Source organism: Festucalex cinctus, chromosome 1 (assembly GCF_051991245.1).
Source record: "Festucalex cinctus isolate MCC-2025b chromosome 1, RoL_Fcin_1.0, whole genome shotgun sequence".
In the NCBI taxonomy this organism is placed as follows: domain Eukaryota; kingdom Metazoa; phylum Chordata; class Actinopteri; order Syngnathiformes; family Syngnathidae; genus Festucalex; species Festucalex cinctus.
In genome coordinates this window covers 21,008,783-21,034,084 of record NC_135411.1, presented here as the reverse complement: position 1 = coordinate 21,034,084, position 25,302 = coordinate 21,008,783, and the positions used below count along the sequence as shown (strand labels likewise).

Below are 25,302 nucleotides of genomic sequence, written 5' to 3'. Positions count from 1 at the left end.
GAGATGGATTTCAGCAGTCTTCTATTGTCTTTGGGCTGGTATCGTCACCAGAATCTTGTACAATTTCCTCCGTTTGTGTGGTTGCATCTGCTACATCTGTACAGAAAAGATCATATTGGATTATGTGAATTGCTGTCTTCCTTCGACCCCCTTTTGGGTGTTATTGTCTTGATGTCACTGTCACAGAGGTAGGGCTTGTTGTACGGTCTGATTATTCTCATCTAGGAGCTTCACCTGATGGAATAATACATTGTGACTGCTGTGGTAAGGGTGTTCTTGAAATCAAATGTCCTTACAAATACAGGAATGGTGTTCAAAATTCCAATTTAGATAAAACCTTTTGCATGGATGAATCCAATCATCTGAAAAAAAATCCCAAATATTTTTATCAAATACAGCTTCAAATGTTTGCATGTGATGTTCAGTTTGGTGATCTATGCATATGGACCACATCAGGGATCATAGTGGTGAGAATACTAAAAGATGATTTCCTCAGTCCTGCAATTCATAAAGCTACTGAAATTTATAAATCACATATACTTCCTGAAGTTCTTACAAGATCAAATGACCCTAAAATTTTTAGAAAGCAGAAATGTGCAACTTGTTCAGGTCCTCTTTTTGGCAAAACTGTACAATGTACAAGACTTCATGCTTAAAGCATCATCATAACAAATGTGTCAATTTGAAAAGAAAGAAGAAAGCTTGGGTTTGTTGTTGAAATTCAATCTGATATTCAGTGATGAATCACATACAGAATAAGTAAAACTGGATTATAATTGTAAATGCATAAGAACAATCTGTACATCAATAAAAGTGTTGACAGCTTTGAATTCTAATGTTTTATTTTCCTCATCTTTTTGGGAACAACACTTGGCGACAAATTAACCAGAGCAGCACATGTTGTAACAATGTCATCAATAAGATCTACAAGTGACAGAGGAATGACAGTTTGCAAAATTCTGTACTTCTTTAATTGCCCTATAACTCGTTCAACATGGATGCGAACACGGGATAACTCCCGAGAATGATCTACATCAGTACCGGGTAATTGCTTCTTGCCTTTTGTGAAACTTGGAATTTTTAGTGTAGCACCTCTCATAGCAAGTTCATCTGTGATTAGAAAGCCCCTATCTGCAAGTACAAGATCATGTAGATCACAAGATCATCAATTTTATCCAAAAAATCTGATTCAACTGTGATCTGTTCATCTGACACTCGACCTACCCAACCTTGCGATAAAAAAGAGATAGCTCCACCTGGAGCAATTCCTATAAGATATTTTACAGTGTTGTGATGTTTATAATTAGACCATGTCTGGGCTCTGGCTGTCAGGTTTGATGGACGCTCAATTAACAATTCTGAACAGTCAATTATACATCTGCATTTTCGAAATGATTTCTTGAAAATTTTGGGCATGTTTTTTTTCACAGCTTCTTTAGATGGCCAGATTATGAGAGCATTCAATATTTTTCCCATTACAGGAAACCACCTTCTCAATAGTCTTGACACTAAACATTTGGAAATGTCAAACCTGACAGCCAAATCCTGATTAGTTAAGCCTAATTTTACCTTCATTAAAATGATCAACAGGTGATCTTCAAGAGACAGACATGATGCAACTTTTACAACATTTGGTTGTAATATATTCAACAGCAACATGAATATTTGTTCGTTTGGAAGACCTGTAAAGAATTTAAACAGGGAGGATGAATTTTTCAAACTTTGAAATCCAAACTGCTGGTTTGATATCTTTTTCTTCAAGCTTTCATTTTGTTGCTGACAATTCTGCAATTCATTTCGTAGTTCCAAGTTGTCTTTGAGAATTTGCTCTGTGGTGACTGGGGTAGTTGTACACGTAACAGGAGCAACTGGTTGATCATCTGTAAAGCATGAAACTTTATATGATCATATTTGTAAAATTCTAATGAGATCTAAATACAGATTAGCAGACTACTTACCAGTGACTTGTGAATGAAGGCTCAATAGACTTTCTGCAGCTGTCATAGTATCCATTTCTTCATGGTCAGGCTCCCGTGTGACTTTTGTTTCCTGCCGCCTCGTTTTCCGTTGATATCTGTCAAAAACATACAAGTGTACATATTCATTTATTTACAGGTATATAGCTGTGTGTGTGTCTAAAGAAAAAAAAAGGTCATACACCAATACAAGTATTTGAATTTTGGTGTTCATATATATGTACAGTACAGGCCAAATGTTTGGACACACGTTCCTCGTCAATGCATTTGTTTTACTGTATTCATGACTGGTAGTGGTTACTTTGTAGATTCTCACTGAAGGAATCAAAACTATGTATGAACTGATGTGGAGTTATGTACTTCACAAAAAAAGGTGTAAATCCATTTATTGTATTTATTTATGTACTTATTTTTATTATTTAACACCTTTTTTGTTAAGTACACAATTCCACGTGTTTGTTAGTTGTCAAAGTTGTGATGCCTTCAGTGAGAATCTACAATGTACTGGTAAATAGTCATGAAAATAAAGTAAATGTATTCAATGAGACTGTGTCCAAACTTTTGGCCTGTAATATATATATATATATATATATATATATATTTCATGTCTGTCCATCCATCCATTTTCTGAACCACTTACAGGTAGACAAACAACATCACAATCATACCCATGGACAATAAATTCATTCAAATTTCCCTTTAGACAAATTTTATCTGATTCTGCTGGCTTCATAGTTCTACCTTGAGAGTTTTGAGTGTCCACTTGCAGCAGCTGCTGTATATGAAAATATTGACGGAACAAAGTCTGGATTGCCATGTTCCAGTGAGGCCTTTCCTGTAAAAAATACAATAAAATAAAATGATTTTGTGGGTGGAGGCATGCCCTTTTTTTGTTTTTAAGCCATTCACGGATAGTTTGTGATTGTTTCACATTAAGTTATTCTACTTCTCGCCCAAAATAATAAACGCGTTTGACTGTACAAAATAGCTTCACTTGTGCTTTCAATCATTTTTCACAAAGGTGTTTGTTATACTAAATTAACATCATGCTCTTTTGCTGAAAACAGTAGAACTAAAGAACTTACCGGATATGAAGTGAGCGCTGCAAAAACGAGCATTCCTAATTTCCTCCTCCGTCCAGTTCTCACGTCGTAAAGCCATAACTTTCGCCGGTTTTTCTTAAAGGAGTGTTTACCAGCAGGAATTCTATAAAACGTTAAATCACTGTGTGTACTCTTTCTGTTCTGACAACCCACGGCACAGCACGACGACGGCATTGTTTTGTTAGCTAACACAAAGGAATGGGGAAGGTAGCTCAGTTTTCTGCCTCCGAGTTGCGCGCGCAGCTCCATGACTACGTCACATGAAACTGGTCCATTGCACTGTTATTGTTCGAATAAAGTTCATTCTATTGTAAAAAAAGAAAAAGAAAAAAAGGTCCACTTATTAGTGGTAAATCGAACAGTAGAATAAGAAGAACGTCCACACAGCCCCCTATTTTATTATTGATTTATGCGTACCTTTACTATTTACAAACAAAGATGACGTCATAGTGTTGATCGCGCATAGCTGGAGCGGACACAAGCCAAAAAAAAAAAAAGAGCGGACGCAAGACGACTCACTGCAAAGGATCACGAAAGCTACGTTAATAATAATAATAATAATAATAATAATAATAATAATAATAATAATAATAATAATAATAATAATAATAAAGCTTGGCTTAGTAAATCTTATCATTATTGCTTGCCATAAACTGAAGACAGATACTCTGCAATTCAACATTTCAATGGTCCGGGAGTTTCACCACACCCTAAAGATCATGCAAATGACCACCATTCACATTGGAATGTTGAACAATGATATTTCACCACACCCAAAAGATCATGCAAATGACCACCATTCACATTGGAATGTTGAACAATGGGTACTTACATTCATGATCCAACGACGTTGATGAGTACAGATAGGTGTGTTATACAAAAACAAAGTCAAAAAGTTTTTAAGTTGTAAACAAATTATTGTAGTACTTATGTGCATTTAAAATCTCAAAAAGGTTGGTGCTGATCCTAACACAAGAGGAAGGTTAATGTTTCTATGGTCAGATATTCACTTGTGGAGAAGTGGGAAATAAATAAATATGCAAGGAAAATAAGTGCCAATATGAAGCAGTATTTATTGTTTTGATTTTTAATGTATAGGCATACGTTCCTTTTTTATTTTAAGTGATTGTTGTGCAAGAATCCCCAGTTTTTGTTTATTTTCATATTCTTTTTTTTTGCTGTTTATATTGTAACGAAGTAAGTGCTTGCGTGTGAGCACAAATGACAAAAGAGCACTATTTTTTCTGACTGTTAGTGAACGCAACACAGGTCTTGGTTGCGTGTTTTTTACTGCTCGCCTTGTGAGTTGTACTCTTGTTTCCTGGCGTCGGCTACTGCTAAAAGAGTGGCGTTTTGTTGAGAAGAATAAACGGGTGACATCCTTATCAACATTTGCTGGTGGCGTTTTTACAAATGTTACAGTATTGTCGCCATGTTCATGAGTTACATCCTCCACAAGTGTATGTTTATAGAAATGTTAAAATAAAGAGAGAAAAAAAACCCTCTAAGGACTCGGTAGACACGTGATTTCTCATTGCACATGCACCAAATAACTGCGACAAGAAGACCAATGTAGGCAAACAAACATTGATTCCGTGGGTGAATAAGCAAAGTGCGCATTAAGTTTGCGCATGCGCGAGGAGAAAAAAAAAACAAGGCTACATGGCTACCAATTAGAATGGCGGAGATGACGGAGTGGTGACAATCTTGCGTAACTGTACATTTTAAAGCTTGCAAGTCAACTTCCCCGATGTCGGTAAACCACATGTTATGCATGTTAATAAACAGCAACTTTCCAACGGTTGTAACGTTTCTATCAGAGCCGATTCCATTGGATCCAACTCATTTTCAATGACCGTTAGGAAGTTTCGCCTACCCACAATGCACCACGCCGCTACCCATAATGCACCTTGAATTCGAGATGTGCACTTCGCTTATTATATCACTCACTATAATAGTACATTACAAATATTCAGGGGAACATACATATTGGGGCAATAAACTTGTACGAAAATATATTATGAAGCTCATTGCATTTTAAAAAGTCTTTTAGTCATTTTCATATTGTGCAACGAAGACTTTTCTCGAACTGAGGTAGCTCCGCCCCCTATGCTCTTATTGGTCGATCACATTTTCCACATTTACATTTTTCAGGTAGTGTGTGAGATACGACATTTAATTTCATTCGAGTGGTCTACTCTTCACAGCAGAGAACAGAACATTCGGATAACTTGAGAGGTCGAAAGATTTTCACAAGGTTTCATCAACGTTTTGAAGGAGGATTCTTGTGGACGAACAGTAAGTTTCCTTATAATTATTATTGTTTGTCATGTTGTTATCATAAAGTATGCGGAGCGATTTGTCTCAGAATTATTCACACAAATAAATTAGTGATTTGTCACGGTTTTCAAGAGTAATTATTTTGTGTGTGCATTTTTAATGACTTATGCTTGGGAACTGTGGGATATACGTTTGTGGTTTTAAATCTATAGACTATATATCCTACGTGAATCCAGCACAGTGCGGTCCCCCTCGTGGCATCAGTGGAAAATTCATTCTGAGGCCAATGAACGCATTATTTATTATTATTATTGTTATTGTGATTATTATTATTTAAGGGTGACCGATTTTCTCTTGCTAGCATCCAAGAAGAAAACTTGGATAAATACACCACAATGTAACCTTAATTCGGCGAAAAATACCATTACTTTTAAGGCTCAGTGGCCACGTGTAATGCGATTACGTCATCAAAATGCGACACGTGGTTGCCGCTAGGTATGTGATTCTACTGTTTGTATGCGTCTTTTAAGCTACCACAATTGGAGTTTAGTGCAAAACTAAAAACACATTATGAATAATTGCATGCATTGTCTATTTAAATGCAAAACGTCATTTGTTTTAAACATCGCTAGCACTAATGCTAAGTAAGCACTTGAAGCCACGGGGCGGCCATCTTACCACCATCCCCCGAGGGGAGTCTAACTATACGAGATTGAGTTATATATTAATGTTAAACTAAATATTTGTTGTGTCCAAATTACACAACAGTGCTTCATATATGGCCACTTTGCGCCCTCTTGAGGCAGTTTGCTGTTACAACAACAATTGAACTATGTTTCTGTAAACACCACAATGTTTTGTTTTGGTTTTTTTTACTCCAGATGCCTCGTGGAAAAGCTTACCATCGCTCTGAATCCAACAGATGGAAGCTGAGTGAACGTCCATTCGATTTGGAATTGAGGAAGCCACGCACGTATGCACGTATGTAGTTTTTTTTTTTGGCTTACTGAACATATAAACATAAACACATTAATATTATAAAAAAAAATATAAGTTGGAGTAAAAGAAAAAAAAAAAGAATAGGAAGAAAGAGAAAAAATCGTCAATAATATCACAGTAGTCATACCCTTTGTGATTTGACTTATTGATACAATAATAGGTTAATATATTTCAATGAAATAACCTCTTCATATATACAACTGCACTTTGACATGTCCGTGCATTTGCCAGTAGCATATGTACATGTAGTTCATAAGCATACACCGTAATAATCTATCTTCATGCTCATGTACAATTTTAATTACACTCATACTGATACAAGAATTGACACAATTTCTGATGCTTGCCAGCTCATGTCTGATTTATATAATTTTATTGAATTTAGCTTTTAAGCATTTATTTGTTTCTGCAATATGTAGCAACCATTTTTATGTAATGCCATTCACTATACGTGTTAGAGATGTGAAGTGCTCAGATTTGGCCATATTATGTTCGATGTTAGAGGGAAAACTAAATTGGGATGTGTTTGTAAAAATATTGCTTGTGACTGGTTGATGTAAGATACAGGAAACAACAAAGCAGTGTTTGTACCCATCACAGCTTCTTCCTCTGGGTACAACATAGATAGTGTTGAAGAAAAAAACAACATAAACTATTTCATACGTTTTGAGTGACAAGGAGCGTGACTACCATCTTACAAAGGTTGGACCACGAGTACAGTAGCTAACAGTACACTAAGATGCTGAACAATTATGGAAAAGAATCAAATAGAGATTTTATTTTTTAAATTCTTTTCACTAAATTTTGTGATTTGGTATGCGATTAATAAAATAGGTCTCGTTCTATTTTTCAACCTACAAAAATAAATCCATATTATCATAAACATCAACAGATTTATTAAATATTAACCAACCAATAAGAAGCATTAGATACAACTTTTATCTATAAACTTTTATCAGAGTGCAAATGTTATGGTCTTTTCAAGCATCAACATTGCATGATGTTAAACTGTTTTCTTTTTTTCCCCTATGCCTTGTGTACTTCTTCTAATTAATTAAAGTTGTGTAATTGTTCTGTGGACATGATGTTAAGGTTAGTGAATTACATGTAAATATGTATTTTGTGTGTATGTGTTTACAAATAGGTAGAGGTACAGGTTACCGTCACAAAGTGCAAGAATGGCCAATTTCTACCTTGACCGGACGGAGCCACAAGTTGGTCATTCCAGCTGAGTCTCCAGACAAGAAGGTATTATTGTTTTCTGAATTATGAATGAAATACTTAGAGCTATGATTTGTGATTATCATTCTGAAATGAAATACATTATGTGTTTTAGTTTGTGTTGCTCATTGGAGACTCGCACCTGCGAAGCATCGCAGATGGCTACGTTGAGATGCCAAAGGGTTACCTTGACTTTGGTGTCATGTCAACACCGGGGGCCAATGCAGCTGAGTTGACTGTTGAGGTGGAGCATGCTGATGTGCCTACACCGGACGTAGTTTGCCTTTTGGCCCCTAGCAACAACTTGACAGCTAGCCGGACCCCCGAAGAGGCAGGAGTGGATTTCTACAAACTCCTTTTCACTGTCTCAAATCGTTGGCCTAATAAGGTATGCATGCATGGTGTTTATTCGTGTATCTTCAATACTATAATTCATTTGAACATATGGTGTAGCATGTATAATTCTTGGAATGAGTAAAATTTTTGTAATAATCATTGTTTCCTATAGGTGTTTGTTCTGGACTTTCCTCCGCGTCTTAACGTGGATGTGGCTCAACAGGATTTCTTCCGTCAGGAGTTTCATCGCATCTCAGTGCGAATGGGTATGTTTAAAAGAGATTTAAAAATAAAGTTAGGGCCTATTGGTTGTGATTAAGGCAATTTTTTTCAAGTAAGAAAAGGTGAAGATATGTTCACAATTTTTTTTTTTCTTAAAGGGATCAAGTACTTGTCTACTGTTGCGTCCTTCCCGTTGACGAAGTTGAAGCTGTGGAGCAAAGATGGTGTAAGTAAAGTATATTTGTGTCATATGAAAAAGTATACAAAAGATACACACTTCCACAATTTTGGTTCATGAGAGATAAACAAACATGTTTTTAGGTTTTTGTAATTCAATTGTTAATTGCTTATTTTTGCAGGTCCACTTGAGTGATGATCATGGGATGAACATCCTTGCACAGTTGATTTGGGATGGTGCCAATCAGGTTAGATTTTTTTATTTTATATATATATATATATATATATATATATATATATATATATATATATATATATATATATATCCTGTAATTACTGTTTCCTGTGTATGCATTTTTCTTTTGTATGATGTAGTAGTCTGCTTTAATTTTTAGTTGTGTTAAAAAAGAATTTATTTGTATCCTGCCTGTCTATTTTCTGTTTTACTATGTGAAACACATTTGTGACTGCTATCAATGATATGTTAAATAAAAAAGTCTTATTGTTGTTGTTGTTGTTTTTTTAATCTTCAGCAACTTGCAAGACCTGCATCACCATCCACCACAGAAGGTCTTTCAAGGCCACCATCACCAACATTTACTCCTAAGATTGTGGTGAAGGGAAAGACTGTGGTTCCGCGTGGACTTGACCCTTTCAAGTGGATTCTTGTTGGACCAGGCGGGAAGGTAATGGCTTGCATATTGTCATAGTTTAGTAGTAGTGTGTTGTTTTTGAGTCCCCAAAGTAATGGTCAAGGTGTATTGAAAATTATATTGTCATTCCAGAGGAAACAAGATGAGAAACTTGAGCGCTCCCGTGGTGTGGCTTGCAAAAAGATCAAGATTGAGGAAGAGGAGGAAGAGGTTTGTTTAGTTATCTTGTTTCATCCAAAACATTTGGCCTTTAATGATGATGTAGTATTTATTGAAAATACTTATTTAGCAACATTTTTCCCCCTGTATTTTTACTTCACAGATTGTGCTTAAGGAGTGTTTCATCCCTCTGACCCCAGTTTGGTTCAGTGGTGAAATGTTGGAAGCAATGAATCAGTTAGTTCCTGCAGATCTCTCGAGCCGTGTGGAGCGCAGAGTGGTTCCAAAAGTGGTTCCAAAGGGGAAAAAGGTACATCTCCTGGTTGAATCCTATCATGAAGTGTCTCCAGCTTTGTAACTGACACACTCTTGATTTAAAACCATTTAAATTTCTTACACTGTCTAAAGCAAGTGTGGCTATAAATTTTTTTTTTCTTTTATTAGGAAGCGTTGATTGCAAAATATGGCCCCAGGGTTACTGCTTCCAAGAGGACACTGGCAAATTCGCAGGTTTGTGTGTGCGCTTTTGTTATTTTAAAAGAATAATTGAGTTATTTGTAATTGTAACAAATGATTGTGAAACAAAAGAAATGCAGTATTGATTTGTTTGATTAATGGACATTGAAAAGTCAGTTTGTGAAATTATATTTCAATTTTTATGTTATTGTTTTGTGGTAGAAAGCTGGCTTCTTGTGTTCAGTAGCTTTGTTTCCTGGTTTAGACTGACAGAAGTTCCATAATGTTAGTATGAACCGTGATAGTCGTGACTTTTTTTCAAAACCATTAAAACATACGGATAATTCATTTCATTGACTAGCCTTGTTGGTGGTCATGCTGTATACATTACAAGTGTGTATTTTTTTTGTAAATTATGTTATTTGTCATTACAGAGGAAACTTAAGCAGTCCTGCGATGTGCGCCACAAAAAGAGGAAGTTTCAGCACGAGGTCTTGCTGCACCCTAATCAATTAGTATCTTGATTGATATGTTTGTTTGTTTGTTTTTTTTAATTGACAAGTCCTATCAACAACAGTTAATCTACGTTTTTATTTCACAGGATGTGCTGAAGGAATGTTTCATCCCTCTGACCAGAGTTCCGCTCAGCAGTGCAACTTTGGATGCGATGGATGAGGCTGTTCCAAAGGTGATTTGCATATACATGTCATGGGTCAATGCTATTCTTTCTAGTCTTTTTAGCTGATACAGTCTTGATTGTAATATTTTAACTGCTTAAACTGTGCAAAAGAAACTGTTATTCCAAATGTGGCTACAAAAATTTATTTTGTCTTTCTTTTTTCTTTTCAGCAATCTTGGGCAGATGTTGTACGATATGGCCGCAGGGTTGGTGCTTCCAAGAGTCTGACGGCACAGGTTTGTGTTGTTGTTGTTGTTGTTGTTGTTTCTTAAAAAAAAAAGGCAACACATTTTTTTCATCAAAAATGAATGTTAAAAAATCGATTCGGCTGCCTATTGAATCGATTCGAGAATTGCGTGCTGTAGTATCGCGATATATTCCCGAATCGTTTTTTTGTTTTGTTTTTTTTTCACACCCCTAGTGGCTTGTTTGATTGTTGTAGAATAAAATAGAATAGAACATAATAGAACAGAATTCAACTTTATTGTCATTGCACTGTCACAAGTTCAGAACAACGAAATGCAGTTTGCATCCATTCAGAAGTGCTTTAGCAAGAATAAATTACATATTTTAAAAATAAGATCGATTTAGTATATACACATTATGGCAGGATATAAATGTGTATATAATATTGATAAACAGCTAAATAATTGTATATGACTATCTCTACAGTATTTACAGATATTTATTTACAGTTGTACAGTTGAATTGAAGTACATGGGAGAGAAGAGAGTCTAGCATTGAGTAAATGATTGTGAAACTATGAAATTTTAGAGATGTATTTTGCTTTAATTGAATAAATTATATAACCTTTTGTATTTTTTTTTTTTATAGGCAACACAAAGCCCAGTGGTGGATGAGAGTCTGGCTTCTTCCAGTACTGCGAATGAGATTCTGCAGGAGGAGGTTTGTTTTCTGGTTTATTTAGATTTTACACAAGATCCCTAGAATTATTATGATTCCTTATTTGTGATAGTTGTTGTTGCATAAAAGAATATGTGGCTTGTAGGGGTGTGAATTGCCTAGTACCCGACGATTCGATCTGTATCGTGATTCATAGGTCACGATTCGATTCGATACCGATTAATCCCGATATGAATTTACAAGTCGATTGTTACGATTTTTTTTTTTACTCAATTTAGAAAATACCATTCAGTAAACTTGTACATGTACACTGTAAGATTTGTATGAAAATTTATTATTTATTGATCTCAAACGTCAGTGTTATAACTGTGAGCCACTGTATTTAACAAACAGGTTGTAACCTTTTTCATGTTAGAACAGCATTGAATTAAAATACTAAGGCTTAATGTTCCATTCTTCCATGCTTAACGTGTGAAAGTTAGACGTTTTGTTGAATATTTTTTCATCAAAAATGGATGTTAAAAAAATCGATTCGGCTGCCTATTGAATCGATTCGAGAATTGCGTGCTGTAGTATCGCGATATATTGCCAAATCGTTTTTTTTTTTTTTTTTTTTAAACACCCCTAGTGGCTTGTTTGATTGTTGTACAGTTGAATTGAAGTACATGGGAGAGAACAGGGTCTAGTATTGAGTAAATGATTGTGAAACAATGAAAATGTAGAGATGTATTTTCCTTTTATTGAATAAATTATATAACCTTTTGTATTTTATTTTTTTTTATAGGCAACACAAAGCCCAGTGGTCGATGAGAGTCTGTCTTCTTCCAGTACTGCGAATGAGGCTCTGCAGGAGGAGGTTTGTTTCCCGGTTTGTTTAGATTTACACAAGATCCCTAGAATTATTATGATTCCTTATTTGTGATAGTTGTTGTTGCATAAAAGAATAGGTAGCTTGTTTGATTGTTGTACAGTTGAATTGAAGTACATGGGAGAGAACAGAGTCTAGCATTGAGTAAATGATTGGGAAACTATGAAAAATGTAGCGTATTTTGCTTTTATTGAATAAATTATATAAGCTTTTGTATTTTTTTTATTTTTTTATTTTTTTATAGGCAACACAAAGCCCAGTGGTGGATGAGAGTCTGTCTTCTTCCAGTACTGCGAAAGAGGCTCTGCAGGAGGAGGTTTGTTTCCCGGTTTATTTAGATTTACACAAGATCCGTAGAATTCTTATGATTCATTATTTGTGATAGTTGTTGTTGCATAAAAGAATAGGTGGCTTGTTTGATTGTTGTACAGTTGAATTGAAGTACATGGGAGAGAACAGAGTCTAGCATTGAGTAAATGATTGGGAAACTATGAAAAATGTAGCGTATTTTGCTTTTATTGAATAAATTATATAAGCTTTTGTATTTATTTTTTTTTATAGGCAACACAAAGCCCAGTGGTGGATGACAGTCTGTCTTCTTCCAATACTGCGAAAGAGGCTCTGCAGGAGGAGGTTTGTTTCCCGGTTTATTTAGATTTACACAAGATCCGTAGAATTCTTATGATTCATTATTTGTGATAGTTGTTGTTGCATAAAAGAATAGGTGGCTTGTTTGATTGTTGTACAGTTGAATTGAAGTACATGGGAGAGAACAGAGTCTAGCATTGAGTAAATGATTGGGAAACTATGAAAAATGTAGCGTATTTTGCTTTTATTGAATAAATTATATAAGCTTTTGTATTTATTTTTTTTTTATAGGCAACACAAAGCCCAGTGGTGGATGACAGTCTGTCTTCTTCCAGTACTGCGAATGAGGTTCTGCAGGAGGAGGTTTGTTTCTTGGTTTATTTAGAATTACACAAGATCCCTAGAATTATTATGATTCGTTATTTGTGATAGTTGTTGTTGCATAAAAGAATAGGTAGCTTGTTTGATTGTTGTACAGTTGAATTGGAAGTACATGGGAGAGAACAGAGTCTAGCATTGATTAAATGATTGTGAAACTATGAAATTTTAGAGATGTATTTTGCTTTTATTGAATAAATTATATAAGCTTTTGTATTTTTTTTATAGGCAACACAAAGCCCAGTGGTGGATGAGAGTCTGTCTTCTTCCAGTACTGCGAATGAAGTTCTGCAGGAGGAGGTTTGTTTCTTGGTTTATTTAGAATTACACAAGATCCCTAGAATTATTATGATTCGTTATTTGTGATAGTTGTTGTTGCATAAAAGAATAGGTGGCTTGTTTGATTGTTGTACAGTTGAATTGAAGTACATGGGAGAGAACATAGTCTAGCATGGAGTAAATGATTGTGAAACTATGAAATTTTAGAGATGTATTTTGCTTTTATTGAATAAATTATATAACCTTTTGTATTTTTTTTTTTTATAGGCAACACAAAGCCCAGTGGTGGATGAGAGTCTGGCTTCTTCCAGTACTGCGAATGAGGCTCTGCAGGAGGAGGTTTGTTTCCTGGTTTATTTAGAATTACACAAGGCCCTTAGAATTACTATGATTCCTTACTTGTAATATATTTTTTTTATATTTAGCTGGCCCATTCCACATGCATTAAGCTGTCTGTGTTATTGTTTTATTTTATAACTTGGGTCACCAACCTTTCATAAACGTTAGAACATATTCTTGGGTAACTGATTAATGCAAAGGTCTATCAGTTTGAGACACACTTTTGACATAACAAATTTTCTCAAATTAGCCTTTGTATTGTGAAATTATTTGTATTGTGACATTAACACACAGTGTGATAATGTGGCTATGCATTTCCATTTATATTATCTGACACTACATGAATGCTTTTCTAAATCTTTTTTTGGGGGGGTTGTGTTTCCTTTTTAGTTGCAGAGCAAGGAGGTTTCCCACATGCAGCATACGCCCAGGATCAGTCCCAAGAGCATCCAAACTAAGACTACAGGTGACGCTAATAAATCTGTGCGCTTCGTTTTGGAGTCAGATATTACACTTGAATCACTGCTGACTGATTTGAATACATCTGAGAGTCATTCATACACTGAGGGTTCCAACATCAATCCAATTTCCTTTGGTCATGACAGATGTTTGAATGGATCTTTTCATCAGGGAGACAGTCGGTTGAACCATCCGGGCAAGCAGTGTATGGCTATAGCTTATGTGGGTCTAGCAAAGCACACGATTAGCAGTGTGTTTTCATGGTGCTCCACAGATTTAGACGAAGTTGTTGTTTTAGGTGACAGTTTGTACACGTGGTTGCGCAACAACAACAAGATCAGCGGGTCTAATGATTATTTAAATGGTGACGAATTACCCAAGCAGCTTGTTCTTGAAGGAAAGAAAATTCAGTTTGAAAATGTAATTATAGCACAGGGTTTTCTATCCATGGTAAACAAAACCAAGATTGAGGAGGGTGGAGGTGTCACTCTTTTAGGTGGACTGCGTACGATTTGTGATGAAGTTGAGGCGTGTTTGCTGACAATGGGCTGTTATACATCTGCTATTATTTGTCAAAACGGACAATATGCAGTGTTGGATTCCCACGCCCGCAGCGCCTGTGGAATGCCAGATACTGGCGGTAAAAGTGTCATTGTTTACTTTAGTCGCCTTCAAGATGTTTATGGTCATATATGTAATTTGATCAAAATGACCTGTGAAGGTCAAACATTGTTCGAGTTTTCAGGTTTGCGTGTTGAACAGACGGGCTCATATGAAAAGTCTATTGAGGGTCTTGAAATAATTGTATTGGATTCTCCTCTATTAATGAAATCAAGTATGTCATTGAGAACTAACATTTCAAAGACACTGAAAAGTCATGATGACGCTTCATTTAATGCAAATGTACTGAAAAGTCATAATTCCACTACACTTAATGCAGATGTACTAAAAAGTCATGATGCCACTGCACTTAATACAGACGTTCAGTTTGTGGGTAATATGCCTTATAGAAACATGGAAATCAGTTCCAAAATTATCCAAAGAGAGACCACTATTGCACACACTAATGGATCCAATGATAATTTCCATCCAATGTCCTTGGGAGCACCAAGTGTTTCTTCAGATGGTCATGAAGAGACTGTATCGCAACAACGTAAGATGTCATTGAGAAGTAGCGTTTCAAAGACATTGAAAAGTCATGATGCCGCTTCTCTCGATGCAGACATTCAGTTTGTGGGTTGTGTGACTTCTAAAACCATGCAGTTTGAGCCTATTGGTAAAGAAACTGCACTAGCAATATGTACACGGCTTAAATTGGAGTTTGAGAAACCGGATGCACCCGAGTCTGCAACTGTTGGTTTATTAGGAATCCCATGCCAAAAAGAGAAAATTGTGAATGATGGGAACTGTTTCTTTCGAGCAGTCGCTCAAGCTGTGAGTGGCTCACAAAAGAACCACAGAAAAATCAGACTAGCGGTTGTTAAACAAATGGAATCTAATGCAGTTAAGTATAAAACATTTTTAAGACGCGAATACTCTTCAGTGGAAGAGTATATAAAAAAATCAAAAATGCGAAACGTTGGTAGTTGGGCTACTGAAGTAGAGATCCAGGCAGCGGCAGATTGTTTAGGAGTTAATATATTTACATATTTACATGACAAGTGGCTACAATATAGTTCAAACTCAAAACAGGGAATTTATTTGGAAAATTGCAACGGTAATCATTATGAAACAGTTATATGTGTACATAATGCTCAACTGCAGAGCTGTTACGGTTTCTGTAAAGTTGAAACATCCGACGCCAAAGCATACAATTTCCGGTGGCAAAATATAATCCCAGCTTCATGCATAAATTTAGAAACTAAGACAATAGACACTGCTGAGACTATTGCCAATAATTATTCCAAGTACTTGATGGAGAAATACAAACATCAAAAGAAAATGAAATATCAGGATAACATGTTGCACAGGCAAAATGTTAGGGACATGAGTATGAAGGCATATCACCAAAATCCAGAAAAAAAGAAGGAAATCAGTATGAAGGCATATCACCAAAATCCAGACAAAAAGCGGAAAATCAGTATGAAGGCATATCACCAAAATCCAGACAAAAAGCGGAAAATCAGTATGAAGGCATATTACCAAAATCCAGACAAAAAGCGGAAAATCAGTATGAAGGCATATTACCAAAATCCAGACAAAAAGCGGAAAATCAGTATGAAGGCATATTACCAAAATCCAGAAAAAAAGAAGGAAATCAGTATGAAGGCATATGACCAAAATCCAGAAAAAAAGAAGGAAATCAGTATGAAGGCATATCACCAAAATCCAGAAAAAAAGAAGGAAATCAGTATGAAGGCATATCACCAAAATCCTTTGCTTAAAGAAAAAAAGAAAGAAAGGAGCATAAATAAATATCGCCAAAACACATTACATAAAGGAAAAGTGAAAGAAATGAGCATAAAGAAATATCGCCAAAACACATTACATAAAGAAAAAGTGAAAGAAATGAGCATAAAGAAATATCGCCAAAACACATTACATAAAGAAAAAGTGAAAGAAATAAGCATAAAGAAATATCGCCAAAACGCATTCCATAAAGAAAAAGTGAAAGAAATGAGCATAAAGAAATATCGCCAAAACGCATTCCATAAAGAAAAAGTGAAAGAAATGAGCATAAAGAAATATCGCCAAAACGCATTGCACAGGCAAAATGTCAAACTCAGAAGTACAAACAAATACCATAATAATCCTGAACACAAGAAAAATGTAAAAGTAGCCAACAAATTGAGGATGCAAAATTTTAAAGAAAAGTTAAATCAGTTTGATTTCGTGATGGAAAATTTTCTTGATAAAGTTAAAAATGGGCCAGAATTTGTGTGTAGTGTCTGCCATAGATTGATGTTTAAACGTCAGGTTTCATACTGTAAAAGGGATCATTATAAAAAAATGAGTAGCGCAATAGAGTTAATAGCAAACAAATGCATAACTGAAGAATATTTACACAAATGTAATGAGGACTGTGTAGTGCCATGCAAAGTGTTAGAGTCAGCTAGAGGGCAGCTTTGGATTTGCTTCACATGTAATAGTAAGATTATGAAAGGTGAAATACCTCCTGAATGCGTAATTAACAACTTGACAGTTCAACCAATTCCACCCAAATTATCATGTTTGAATAGCTTGGAACAACATTTGATTGCTTTACATATACCATTTATGAAAATGCTAGCATTACCTAAAGGCGGGCAAAATGGAGTACATGGACCAGTGACATGTGTTCCAGCAAATATTGTGCAAACAAACAACTTACTGCCTCGTTCTAATATGGAAGGGTCTTTATTGCCTGTAAAACTGAAGCGTAAGATAACATATAAAGGTCATTATGAATATCAATTTGTTGACACGATGCGCATACGACAGGCGTTACAGTATTTAAAACAAACAAATGTTCATTATAAAGATATACATTTTAATGAAGCCTGGATAAATGAGTTTTGTAGAAAACAGGACGAAGTTGTTGAAAATGTCAATAATACTCACGTTGGAAGTGGCGAAAAATCTGCAGGTGTTGAAGACGAGCTTTTGCATGATAGACAGCAACATTGTATGTTCCAAGACACCTGTCTAATGCCTGTTGATATTGGTCAGGAAGCGCTCGATCAGTACTTTGACAATGTATTGAATTTGGCACCAGCAGAAGGGAATAATCCAGTTAAACTTCTTTCTGACCATACAAATGAAGCCAAATGCTTCCCAGTGCTATTTCCACAAGGGCAAAATACATACTATGATAGTAGACCATATCGACTTACACTGGCGCGTTACTTCAATAACAGAATTTTACATGCTGATGGTAGGTTTGCACAAAATGTTGAATATATCTTTTTTGCCCAGTACATGGTTGAGATTGAACAGGTTATGTCTAATGTCTCCATAGCATTGCGCAAAGGAAACAAAGGTCAAACATGTCAAAGGCTGAGCGATGATCTGTTGAACAATGAAGAATCTTTGAAAACGTTATTGCAGTGTGATGAAGGTTATCGTTTCCTTAAACCTATAAGAGGTACCCCTGCTTTTTGGCAGAAAGTACAACGAGACCTGATTGCCTGTGTTCGTCAGCTTGGTGTTCCTACCTGGTTTTGTTCATTTTCTTCAGCTGATCTGCGATGGCAAACCCTTCTCTACAGTATTTTGAAAACCGAAGGTAGAACACAGACAGTGGAAGACTTGGAATGGGCAGACAAATGTGAACTTCTGCGTCACAATCCTGTTGCTGCAGCAAGATATTTTGATTTTCGGTGGCATATCTTTTTGCGAGAGGTGATTATGTCAGATTCAAATCCAATTGGTAAAATCCTGGATTACTTTCATAGGGTGGAATTTCAACAACGTGGTTCACCTCATACTCATTGCTTTTTTTGGATTTTCAAAGCTCCACAGATTGACAAAAACACAGATGAAGAAGTCTGTGAATTTATAGACAAATATGTAACGTGTGAATTACCTTCAGATGATGAGTCATTGTTAGACACAGTCAAATCTGTGCAGGAGCATTCAAAGCAACATACAAAAACGTGTAAAAAGAAAGGCACAGATTGTCGTTTTCATTATCCCAAGCCAGCATCTCTTAGGACGTTTATTTGTCGATGCAAAACTGATGAACATGGCAAAACTCAATGCAAGTGTAAGGAAGACAACACAGCTAATGTAGCCGAATGTACATGTGAAAATGAAGGTCAGAAACATCCTGCCCCAGCAAAAGAAATTATGAAAGCAATTAAGACTGCTCTTTCTGATAAAAATGCAAGCTACAACACTGTTGAAGATTTGTTTGAAAGCCTCGGTATAGATCAAGCAATGTTTGAAGATGCATATCAATGCATTAGTCGAAATACACACGTTGTTCTGAAAAGGGATGTAAACGAGGTTTGGGTAAATCCTTACAACAAGTCACTGCTAAAATGTTGGAATGCAAACATGGACATACAGTTCGTTATTGATGCATACGCATGCATAGTATACATTATTTCTTACATTTCAAAGTCAGAACGAGAAATGGGACTACTGTTAAGTAATGCACAAAGAGAAGCAGCAAAAGAGGGAAATATTTCAGCCAAGGATGCCTTGAAAAATCTGGGCAGTGTGTACCTACATAACCGAGAGGTGTGCGCTCAAGAGGCAGTTTACCGCTTAACAAATATGCATCTGAAGGAATGCTCAAGGAAAGTTGTATTTGTACCAACAGGGGACAATCAAGTGAAAATGAGTTTGCCTTTAAATGTGTTAAGACAAAAGGCGGCATCACAAAATCTTACCACGGAAGACATGTGGATGACCAGTAATGTTGACCGGTATCAAAATAGACCAAATGACCTTGCATTTAACGATATGTGTATGGCGACATTTGCATCAGAATATCGTGTTTTGAGTAAGAATGAGAAATCCAAAAACCGAATTAAACTAAACAATGATTATGGTTTCATCACTAAAAGAACACGTACAAAACCCGCAGTAGTTCGTTATATGCGCTTTTCTGAGACTAAAAATCCAGAGTCGTTTTATCAAAGCATGCTGCAGTTGTTTTTGCCATATCGGGTAGAAGCGCAGCTAAAACCTCCAAACTGTGAGTTATTTGAACAGTTTTATAAAAATGGTCAAATGATGTTCAGTGATGGTTCAAGACATTCTGTCAAGTCGGTTGTCGATTTGAACAGAAGTAAATTTGAAATTGAAGCAAATGAATTGGAAACTGTCCAGAATATGATTGATTCTGATGGGGTTTTAGAAAATGCCTGGTGTGAGCTGTTTCCTGAGCAAGAGCTAGAGCGGTTAGAATGTGAGGAGGAACGGAAAAACAAAGACCAGACCGTTGACGAACATGTAGAAAATATTCCTGATTTAGCTGTAAGTAACCAAAAAATTGCACATTTGGAAAAGCGAAATAACATCTTGAGCAGAAGTGACGGCTTGGCTTTAATTCGATCTCTCAACGAGACACAGCTGTCTGTTTTCTATCAGATTCGACAGTGGTGTTTAGAAAAGGTTGCAGGGAAAAATCCTGATCCATTACATGTATTCATTACAGGTGGTGCCGGGACAGGAAAAAGCCACCTAATAAAAGCTATTCAGTATGAAGCAACAAGATTGTTGTCAACACTCTGCCGCCTTCCTGACAACATTTGTGTTTTGATAACTGCTCCAACAGGAATTGCTGCATACAATTTGCATGCATCAACTATTCATCACACATTTAGCATCGGCAAAGATTGTCGCTTACCTTACACACCATTGGGGGAAGAAAAGCTCAACTCCTTACGTGCTAACTATAGTGATTTACAGCTGCTCATAATTGATGAAATATCAATGGTTGATCACAAAATGCTATCATACATTCATGGCAGATTAAGACAAATTAAACAAACCGGTGACCTTTACCCCTTTGGTAAAGTAAGCGTAATTGCTGTTGGAGATTTTTTCCAACTACCTCCAGTAAAAGGAAAACCTCTGTATGTAGATGATGTCGGTTTTAACTTGTGGTTTGATCGATTTAGAGTTGTGGAACTGACAGACATCGTCAGGCAGAAAGACCACGTGTTTGCCGAGTTGCTGAACAGAATAAGAACTCGTTCCAAAGGTTCCCCAATGTTAAAAACTGACATTGAAGCACTGAAACGGTGCGAAACTGGCGAAGAAAGCACAGCATTGCACATATTTCCTACAAACAAACAAGTAAACGAATACAACATTCAGCAGCTAATCAAAATTTGTCCTGAATATATCGAGATAGGTGCTCAGGATTTTGTACTTAATAAAAAAAACGGGAAACTTGAGTTAAAAAGTCGACATCACGCTAACGCTAATGACACATGTTTGGCAGAAAAGTTATTGTTGGGAAAAGATGCACGCGTAATGTTGTGTAAGAACGTGGACGTTACTGATGGTCTGGTTAATGGCGTATGTGGAACTGTAACACATATTGTTACTTCTCCGAATGAGAGGTTTCCTCAAAAAGTGTATGTGAAATTTGATGATGATCAAGTTGGTGCACAGAGGAGGAAACAATCTGCAGGTTCCAATCCATCTGTTTCAATGGGTTCCACTGCTGTTGAACCAGAGGAAGAACGGGTCACAAAACAAGGTGGTTTGCGCCGACAATTTCCTCTTAAACTTGCCTGGGCTTGCACAATACATAAAGTACAAGGAATTACAGTTGACAAAGTTGTAGTGTCCCTCAAAAAAGTATTTTCTGCAGGACAGGCATATGTGGCTCTAAGTCGTGTTACCAGTCTGCCCGGGTTGGTAATTCAAGATTTTGAAGATAAAGCTCTCTATTGCAAGGATAACATTAAGGATGCAATTGAGAGTATGCCCAAATTCCTGGTTGAAAACATGACAAAACCCAATCTCAACACGCATACTTTTTCTGTGTTTATGATGAATGTGCAAAATTTGCCTTGTCATGTTGCAGATTTAGTATTGCGCACACAGCATTTGCAGCTTAACTGTATTGCTGTTACAGAAACATGGCTACCTGATGCTTTTTCATTGGAAACCGTGAAAATTGATGGTTACAGTTTTCATAGCGCACCACGCAGTTTGGCATACAGTGGCAACAACCCCACTTTGGTTGCTTTGCAACAACAACAACATGGTGGTGTTGGCATGTATGTTGAACACAATACAGAATATCACATTCTCAAACTACCAAATGTCAATTTGGAGTGTTTGGCTTACCAATGTGTTACATACAACATATTGGTGGCAATCATTTATCGACCACCATCATATCCCATGTTTTTATTTAAAGAAAATTTTGGCAAGTTACTTGATTGGCTCGATCCTCTCAGTAACACAATTGCGATCATGGGAGATTTTAATGAAGACCTTCTGAAATCATCCACAATCCACAAATTGGTAACAGACAAAGGATACACTCAGCTTGTCACACAACCCACAACAGAAAAAGGTACACTAATTGATCATGTGTATGTTAAAACAACAAATTATGATGTACAATCAATTGTGTTACCGACGTATTTCAGTGATCACGAAGGGGTTTTATGTTCGTTTACAAGTAAATGAATGACACAGAAAAATAACTTGCACACTCACAATTGTAGTGGGGGGGGGTGGTGTAATATATATATATATATATATATATATATATATATATATATATATTTCATACTTCTGAAATTCTGTCAATCATGTTAAAGGGTCCCATAACAGTTTACGTTCCAAAATTTACAATTTTAATATTCGTTTCTTACTGTTTAATGACAAAGTACTGTAACGCACTAAATATATTTTTTTACCCTCCCCTTTTACACACTCATTTCATTAAACTACACATTGGCCTGTCTTACTGCGCTCACTCACGCTCTGACACCCTCACCCTCACACGCTCGCTCACACTCCCTCGCCTGTTTGCTGCCGTTGTTGTCTGTTGTTCTTTCTCCCTGGCCTCCTGCATAGAGGCTAGGTAGCGATGGTCGATTGTCAAATTGTTTCTGGATAGATTCTGTACCGACTCACTCACTCTCTCTGTCTCTCTCTGTCTCTGTGTCTCTGTGTCTGTCTCTCTCTGTCTCTCTCTGTCTCTCTCTGTCTCTTTGTCTCTGTGTCTGTCTGTCTCTCTCTCTCTCTCTCTCTCTCTCTCTTTCTCTCTCTCTCTCTCTCTCTCTCTCTCTCTCTCTCTCTCTCTCTCTCTGTCTCTGTCTCTCTCTCTCTCTCTCTCTGTCTCTCTCTTACACACTCATACTTTGCTAAACTACACATGGGCCTTTTTACTGCCGTTGTGTGTGTCTCTCTCTCTCTCTCTCCCCGGCCTCCTGCGTGGAGTGGAGGCTAGGTGGCGGTGATCAACTGTCAAGCTGTTTCTGGATGGATTCTCTACCGACTGACTGGGACAAAATCTGAGACAGACCACTTCCTCAGATGTGTTGCTATGGAGGATTCTACATCGATTCACCGAGCCTGAGGAAGAACCACTTTCATGAGGAGTCAACCTGCGATAATTTATTAATTAAATTGACTGCTGTTTTAACAAACATTGTACAATACCCTATTACGTATTCCATGTTGTTCACTCAACATCCATTGCAATCAGATCCGTCTGTAAGGTGGATCCCTCCATCTGTAGTCCCTTTTCAAGATTTCTTGTTTTTCTAACACATGCGGTGTTGAATTGTGCTTTACTGGTTGGGGGCTATAGATCAGGGGATGTCACCAATCTTTAACAACTGTAGTCCTATGAAGCCCTTTGAGTCTTTTTTTTTTTTTTATTATGATGAAGTGTTGTACAAATAAATTTGACTTCACTGTTGTACAAATAAATTTGACACTTAGAACTGATGTAGTATGAATTCATTTAGCATGCATAGACAATAAAAGTACATTTGGACAATTTTGAATATGAGGTTTTGTGGTTTTCCTTGTATGGCTAGAGGTTTAGATCAGTTGATTTTACTGATCTTTGTTAACTCAACGTCAAATTCCTGATGCCCCTTCAGAGTTTTGATTAATGGCAACGCAAATAAATTTGACTTAATTGTATACTTCTAATTGATGTAGTAATAACTCATACTTAGCTTTGGTTGGTAACACAAAATTTGGCAAGTTTGAAGTATTTAATTAACCCTGCCATTTAAACAGGAGGTATGTCACATCACAATTGTAATAGAATATCTGAAAATAGAAATTTGTATGCAATTTGTTTATGCATATGGATTACAAAATTAAAAAAAAAAAACATGAAAGGTGTATATAACTGCAAAGTGAAATGCATGTAAAATTATATATTTGTTTGCACTTGGAAAGTAATAAAAACAATTACATAAGAATTTATTAGGTCACATGGAATACTGAAGTTAAAAAAAACATGTTGAAATTACAACTTAAGTACTGCACTGTTTACTATTGGTACCGTAATTTTACCTACCACTATCTTTAATACGTAAATGTACTTATAATAAAAAATAACTTCATGTACTCCTACTTAGCTTTGGTTGGTAATAGACTAATTAAATTTAGGCAGTTTTGAAATATTTAACCCTGCCTGTAAATATGAGGTATGTCATGTCACAATTTCAGTAATAAAATTTCAGAAAATAGAAATTTACAAACAGCCACGTTGTGGTAGTGGCACATTCAAAGCAGAATTTCTTTGAAAATGACATAATAAACCTTTACATAGGGAATTTTTTTTGCCAGGTGTGATGAGTGTGTAAAGCTCACTGAGTTTTGGTCAATGATAAGACCCTCAAAAGTCTGTACTTTTTTTTTTTTTTTTGGCAATGAGTTTCCCTGGTTGGCAAATTAATGAATTAAAAATACATATGTTAGTCTGATGCCACTGAACATTTTGAATGCTCGAAAGTGAAAAATAATTCATAAATGATTTCGTTATCACACTTACAAAGAGTATCCAAATTTTGTACAAAATACTTTATGGGGGGTAATGTAACAGGGAATAACATATGTGATCGTGTGAAGGCCCTCCAGCCTGTTTGCAAAGGGGGAAAATGCATAATCACAGTGAATGTGCCAAATGGGCCAAAATTGGACATTCAAAAATTCATAGCTCACTTCCTCTACATTTTAACTCTATGGTCCCAAAAGATTTTTTTGTGCGTCTCGGGGTTCTACATATGCCTTCCAATTTTCATAGCTCAAAGTCAAACGTACTGGGATTGGTTTTTATTTTCTACGATAGGGGGCACTATAGAGTCGCGTTGTTATGACAACTTCATAATATCAATATAATATCCATTTTCTTGACCGCTTATTCCTCACAAGGGTCGCGGGGGCTGCTGGCGCCTATCTCAGCTAGCTCTGGGCAGTAGGCGGGGGACACCCTGGACTGGTTGCCAACCAATCACAGGGCACACAGAGACGAACAACCATCCACACTCACATGCACACCAAGGGACAATTCGGAGCGGCCAATTAACCTGCCATGCATGTCTTTGGAATGTGGGAGGAGACCGGAGTACCCGGAGAAGACCCACGCGGGCACGGGGAGAACATGCAAACTCCACCCAGGAAGGTCCGAGCCTGGACTCGAACCGGAGACCTCAGAACTGGGAAGCGGACGTGCTAACCACTCGACTAACGTGCCGCCCCTCAATATAATATTATATATATAATACTTTTCGCCGGGCCCGAAGAGTGTGCAAAGTTTGGTGAGTGTCACGTTGGGGTACTGGCACATTGGGGTACTGGCACACTGAAAGCATCTGCAAAAAAAAAGATCTTCAAAAATCAG

At 36.6% G+C, this 25,302-nt stretch overlaps 1 protein-coding gene and 1 long non-coding RNA gene across 31 annotated transcripts; one reads left to right on the top strand and one right to left on the bottom strand.

Annotated features, from left to right (window-relative positions):
* Positions 1–824: 824 nt before the first annotated feature.
* On the bottom strand, positions 825–8,539 carry LOC144019563 (uncharacterized). Its single transcript, XR_013283710.1, has 3 exons — positions 2,718–8,539; positions 1,959–2,074; positions 825–1,880 (listed from the first exon to the last, which is right to left on the bottom strand). It is a non-coding gene; the product is annotated as an uncharacterized LOC144019563 (long non-coding RNA).
* On the top strand, positions 2,323–23,449 carry LOC144019426 (uncharacterized). 30 transcript variants are annotated; one of them, XM_077522478.1, is made up of 22 exons: positions 2,323–5,377; positions 6,241–6,340; positions 7,503–7,606; positions 7,695–7,967; positions 8,088–8,181; positions 8,296–8,363; positions 8,497–8,562; positions 8,848–9,000; positions 9,100–9,177; positions 9,290–9,436; positions 9,571–9,636; positions 10,017–10,073; positions 10,184–10,270; positions 10,432–10,497; positions 11,096–11,167; positions 11,910–11,981; positions 12,238–12,309; positions 12,555–12,626; positions 12,873–12,944; positions 13,188–13,259; positions 13,506–13,577; positions 13,968–23,449. In XM_077522478.1, exons 2-22 carry the CDS (start codon positions 6,241–6,243, stop codon positions 22,116–22,118), a joined length of 10,014 nt encoding a protein of 3,337 aa, XP_077378604.1. In that variant the 5' UTR covers positions 2,323–5,377; the 3' UTR covers positions 22,119–23,449. The 30 variants fall into 30 exon arrangements, with proteins under 30 accessions (XP_077378604.1, XP_077378612.1, XP_077378654.1 ...); XM_077522486.1 differs by having other exon boundaries at positions 2,323–5,854; XM_077522528.1 differs by lacking the exon at positions 11,910–11,981 and having other exon boundaries at positions 2,323–6,340.
* The last annotated feature ends 1,853 nt before the right edge of the window (positions 23,450–25,302 follow it).